General features: G+C 43.9%; 2 protein-coding genes across 3 annotated transcripts in view; one reads left to right on the top strand and one right to left on the bottom strand.

Annotated features, from left to right (window-relative positions):
• Nucleotides 1-834: 834 nt before the first annotated feature.
• Nucleotides 835-3,778, bottom strand: LOC109545723 (phenoloxidase-activating factor 1; the record flags this gene model as incomplete). Its single annotated transcript, XM_048661851.1, is given in 6 exon segments — nt 835-933; nt 986-1,179; nt 1,312-1,405; nt 1,456-1,642; nt 2,052-2,230; nt 3,347-3,778. Coding segments are annotated over 6 exon segments (832 nt in total), but the record flags the coding sequence as incomplete, so codon positions are not given.
• Nucleotides 3,779-3,852: 74 nt separating this feature from the next.
• The window catches only part of LOC109537226 (protein FAM161A), a 3,908-nt gene continuing 2,015 nt past the window's right edge, over nt 3,853-5,745 (top strand). For both annotated transcript variants that reach the window (XM_019903844.2, XM_019903845.2), the window contains exons 1-4: nt 3,853-4,935; nt 4,992-5,125; nt 5,173-5,355; nt 5,403-5,552. In XM_019903844.2, coding sequence (XP_019759403.2) covers nt 4,597-4,935; nt 4,992-5,125; nt 5,173-5,355; nt 5,403-5,552 — 806 coding nt within the window. In that variant the 5' untranslated portion in view covers nt 3,853-4,596. The remainder of the gene's footprint in view (nt 4,936-4,991; nt 5,126-5,172; nt 5,356-5,402; nt 5,553-5,745) is intronic.

Below are 5,745 nucleotides of genomic sequence, written 5' to 3'. Positions count from 1 at the left end.
ATTACCAAAGGTTGGAGAAGCTTTGCTTAGTGCTAATTGTTTTGCGTCATTGGTAGAAGCCCAACATGTTCCAGTAGAGACTGAAGTAGATAATTTCCAAGATAATACCAGTCAGTTAAAATATGATGCCTTAGAACATATAACTGGACTTATATGTAAGAAGCTAAACCTGCCTCATTTACGTGGACGGGCCAACTCTCCGAGGGTGGCTTAAGGAAACCTTCAGCCGAGCTAGTCATCGAAATTAAAAAATTAGAAGACATATTTAACAGCGTTAATGTATAAACCATTAGAATAGGAAAACACTATTTACTGGATATAATAAATCGTTCGTCATGTTAATTGCGATGAGCAGGTAAAACGTCTATTTTTGAGATCCTTTAGAATCAAGACTTTAAACAATGCGTTAAAGGACACTGGAAAATAGTCAAATAAACTACAATTGAGTTGTACCACTATTGCACTGCTCAGTAATTCTCACAATATTTTAAGAAATATTTCGTTCCTTTCAATGACTTTAATTTAACTTAGTAAAATAGTGTAAATTGGTGTATGTGCTGCTAATAGAGCGTATAGTTTTATAGGTAATTTAACATGTTCATAAAGTATTAAACGTTTTTCCTTGTGCGTATTTGATTGAAACCCGTTTCTCCCCGTCACAGAGCTATCAAAAACCTAAATCATGCGACATTTCTTCTAAAAAGTGTCTTTTTACCGGATGTAGTTTAAACGCGCATGACCTCTCAGAGTGACGTCATGCGCACAGGCGGACCAGTTTTGGACCGCTATCAATCATAGCTTATATTCCTTGTATCATGCCAGAATGGTGCTTACCAGTAGCCACATTCTCCACTCCCCATCCGGTCACAAACACCGCGTCAAACTTCCTGGTCCGCTCCCGACCCAATGGTAAGCAGACTGGTCGCGCGCTTTCTGAAACGCGCTGGTCAACCTCCGATCACTCACCCCCAGTTTGGAGACTTACCAACTTCCAGGTTCATGGTGGAGACGCGAATCAGCCCGATATCAAAGCCGTTCCTCCCCGTCTTGAACTGCTCATGAGGAATCACCTTCTCGATGGCCACGTCCTGCACTGGCGGGTTGCACTTGAGGGTCTTGTTGACCAGGTCGCAATCGGTGTCGTTTTTTATGCTGTACTCCCCCACTCGCACTGAAACTCTACAAGAGAAAAACAGACCTTGAAATGCCAATAGTCCAGTAGCACCTTGCATCTCCGAAAGTTTCTAGCCAAGCTTCCATGTTTTCCATTCCTAATGAAGCACCCTGTATAAATCAACGCCCGATACATACAGTTGGGAAGTGATTCCGGAAAGGCAATGGGCCGCAGTCAGGATGTAGTTCCGGTTGATGATGGAGCCGCCGCAATTGAACTTCAGGCCTCTAGCTGAAACATCCCAAGTCTGGAAGGGCCTCCATCAACGGCTAAAGGCTTACAGTTTCTATAGCGCAGCAGAGCCATCCAAGGGAACTCGTTGATGGCGGCGTTTTCCCCATTGGTTATGCGATTGTCCGTGTTCAAATACCCGCAATCTTTCGGCAAGAGGTAGAGGTTGGGGTGGTTGGACACGTCTGGCGGGAGGCTTTCAGTCTCCAAAACGATTTCGCTTGGAGGGCAGCAGACCTGAAAGGACCCACGATTCATTCACTCAACAGCCAGCATTAGAGAGAAATTTGATTTATTTTTCTGACTGCGTCACTGTCCTGCGTCTCAGTCAAAGAGTGAAGTAACAATTTTGTAATTACGTTTCGGCGAGACAACAGCGCCATCATCAGATTTAAAATTTACACAAACTCATGATTGGTAAAAACCAACGTTCTTTTAGGTCTTTGCCTTCTTGAAACCTTAAATTTGTCTCTCGAAAGAGAGTCCCGGATTAGTTGTGAGTGATTATGTCCCGGATTAGTTGGTGCGGAGGCGTGTCCAAACCTCCATAACGTGTTTCCTTCCGGCTTGCCATACTGGCATCACCCGGTATATACTCAGCTATTCAGCGAGCTTTAATGCATGCAAATAATTGAGTTTTTGATACCTTGATGCTTGAACCATATGAGCCGCATGTGTAGCTCTGCAGGCGCTTCATCACAGCGTCCGAAATGGGTCTTTTCACCCTTTGGAGGACGTTAAGCATGGGCTTGCAGTCTGTGATGGGGATGCAGTTGCCGGTGCCTCGGTCTGGAGTACGACAGCCATCATCTTCAACCACCCATTCTGGAAAAAAACGGATCTTTGGCAAGCCTTCTTTAAGTCTTGGGCGGAGCAGCAGGCCGTTTGGAACCTCTTTATTGCTAGGCCCCTGAAGCACGTGAAGATATGCAACTCCTTGGGTGCTTAAGAGGGCGCATATGCTAAGGCCTTAAAAATATTAAAGTCGAGTTTTCTCAGTTAAATTGTGCAGACGTTTGGAAAATTTCCTAATCTCTGCTGTTGAAGCACAGGGAGACTTGAAAGTTTGGTCGAAAATAAGGTAAATACACCTTGACAGGTTGAAAAAACAAATGTTCTAGAAAACAGTCAGGGTGATTTAAAAAAGTATCGTAAAATCTTCGAAAAAGCATTCTTGCTCTTTCGCTCGGGAGAAAAAACGGTCATAGCTGCCGTGTTGAAACGGTTAGAGACTTGAACTTTTGGTCAACGTTAGAGCAAGTGCACACTAATAGTTTAAGCAATTTTTTTTAATTACATGGTGTTTGAAAACACTTAACTGGTTTTTCCGCAGGCGCACTAATTTTTTAAAACGCTCAAGGCCCAGGTTTTAAAGCAAACAGAAACTTGAAAAGCCCGACAAAAATAGAGCAAAAACACCCTTGAAGCTCCTCGATGAATCTGGCATTAAAAAAACATGCAAGGTCTTGCGCCACCCTTGCACAAAACGACGATAATTTTCCTAATTTCATAGACAACAGAAGACTTTATTTTTTCTACATAAAATGTGAAAACTTGAAATTTGAGTGAAATATAGAGAAAACTGACCCAAGTTGGAGAGATCATTTATGAAATAATCCGTTTTTGTTGTTCAATCGTGCAGCGCTTTTGGAAAATGTTCATCGCTATAAAGAAGATAAAGAAGACAAAGACTTTTTGCTGCAGAAACATCGTAAATGCGTTCTCAGTGCTAGCGAAAACCGGCAGGATTATTTCGAAAAAAAAATTTGCAACTTCTTGCACCTCAATGCAAACTGTTTTCTGTTGCTGTTGCAAGCAGATAGAAAATTTGCAGAAAACCCGAAAATCTGATGGCTCCAGTATGTAAGAGAATAGAGGCCGTTCGGCCACAAAGCTTGCACCTTGATTGATTGGGTTCAACAAGGTTCACTTGAGACTTACGCCCGTTCAACTCATCAGGACAATGAACAAAACAAACAGCAACAATCCACAACAATTTCCGGGTACCCGATGGAACCATATCGCAAGACTCGCACTAATTGACCACTACTGACGAGGACCCGATGCGCACTCAAACCTGACTGACCGGCTACTGGAAATTGGAACCAGTGGAACCCGACCATTAAATTTATTGGTTTGTTAATTGTTATCTTCGCAAATGTTTACAACAATATGTTCCCCACTTTGGCCAATTCCAGTGTCTTTGCGTGTCCTTGTCCAGCAGCAGGTTCGATTTCGGTTAATAATTCAACAGCGACGTACTTATTTGTCTGGTTCAATTTTCCTTGAGATTTTCACGCCCAATTTTCCCGAAAAAAACATTTTTCGCGGAAAAAAGTCACGCTTTTGAAGCCGATTTGGAATTGGTTTCGGTTTTTTTACAGAACTGGGAACATCGGGGATTCCACACATGACCACACATTATACCGGGATTTTCCTATTGGTGTATGCATTTCGAAGCGCAAAAAACCACCCAGCTGGAAAGTCCAACACACCGGCATTGATCAATCAACAGCTAAACATGCGGGCGGAAAATTGCCGGCTGCGGATCAATAGTTTTCCTTCACTTTTCCAGGCCAGGATTTGGCTACGGTCTTCCACAAGCCAGTTAAGTAATGCAACAGCCCTGGTATTCTGTTGTTTAGGCCGTGTCCATGGCAATCGTGCCAGGTTGCGATGCGACGTGGGATTTCCGAGCGGCCTGTGACCTTACAGGGGCCATCCAACTAGTTCTCAGATTGTAATGAGTGGATTTTTTGCAAGGTTYCTTATGCGGTTGAGTCCAAGTTTTGATTATTGTTCGAAGTCAAGATCAGCAAGGCACTGAAGCACATAGAGATACAATAAGGAATGCAGTCATTTGGAAAACTTTCCAATGTTTCAAAGACTTGAAACTTTGGTCAAAAATCGAGCAAATGGGACTTCCCAGGCAAAAACAACGTTCAAKGCAATTCAAGGAACACCTTCAAATCTCTGGAACCAAATATGCAACAGCCCTGGTATTCTGTTGTTTTGGCCGTTTCCATGGCGATCGTGCTAGTTTGCCATGCAAGCTCCACCCTCCGAGCTGGCTCCAATCTTACAGGGGTCATCCAACTAGTTCTACAATTTCCGAGGGAATCTTGCCGCACTCCTGCCCTGTCCGCAGGCCCATAGTAACAGCACAAGCAAACTTATGAAAGTCTGAATCAATGGCCAACATGTACGACCACGATTCGGCAGTTTACAAAAACAATTGTCTGACGGCCGCCAAAAAGATCGCCCAACCCGTGCAGTTCGATCAGAAGTTCCTGCATGAGCTGCACAATGAAGTCACCAGCAAACTGAACAGGAAACTCAAAGCCAATCTGCAGGAAACAACGAGCGTTGGAGACATGAAGACATTCCTCGACTTCGTCGAGAGCATTCCGGAATACCAGGATATCAATCACTTGTCCAACAAGGAGTTTTACAGAAAACTGGACACTCTCAAGGAAAAGCAGCGGGAGTTTTGCGAGTATGTGAACAGGAAAATCCAGCTGGAAACCCAGGTAGAAGAGTTTTGGTGCTTGAGGCTCTGTGGTGCATTGAAGTGTTTTTTACTCAGACTAGTTGGGTCGAAGACTACAAAACCCGGGACCTGAACAGAGGTGAAAACCCCCATAAAACTCGTCTGAGAGATGAAGAAAGCGCTTCGCTATCAGACAAGGATTTGGCACTTCTCAAACCCCCATCCAGACGGTATGTGCAGGCCTCAAAAGCGCAAATAGACCTCATTCTCCTTACAGGTCGGTGCGCATCCCCATCCTCAAATCCTCCCCAGAGCCTGATCCAACAGAAAAATCACCCCTGGAGAGCTTCAGCAACACGCCGCTGCCTTTTGAGACGAAAAGTGCCCCCAACACCCCGTTGAGAACCCGGAAAAATGTGGATGGAATCACCATCCCCAGACCGTTCCAGATGACCGTCAGGTGAGGTTGAAACCAACCAAAAAATCATTGAAAAATATTACTTTCAGAGACGAAGAAAATAAGATAGTGGACGAGTTGTTCCTGCAAGTGCAGAAACCATCCAAGCAGGACAAGGCGCAAATGTTCAGGGCTCATGAGGTGCCCATCGAGTCGCAAATTCCTCTTTTCGATAAAATCATGGAAGATCAGCAAAGACGGTAGGAAAACCGGTAGTGTACGTGATAATATTAAGATATTCTTATCTTTCCTGGGTCTCAGGCAAAGTGTGAAGTAACAATTTTGAACATCGTTTATCTCATTACGTTTCGGCGAGACAACAGCGCCATCATCAGATTTAAAATTTACACAAACTCATGATTGGTAAAAATCAACGTTCTTTTAGGTCTTTGC

Source organism: Dendroctonus ponderosae, unplaced genomic scaffold (assembly GCF_020466585.1).
Source record: "Dendroctonus ponderosae isolate FM_Combo_2020 unplaced genomic scaffold, Dpon_F_20191213v2 Dpon_F_20191213_10, whole genome shotgun sequence".
Classification (NCBI taxonomy): domain Eukaryota; kingdom Metazoa; phylum Arthropoda; class Insecta; order Coleoptera; family Curculionidae; genus Dendroctonus; species Dendroctonus ponderosae.
The sequence above is the reverse complement of the archived record's forward strand: the minus strand, read 5'-3'. Positions and strand labels throughout refer to the sequence as shown.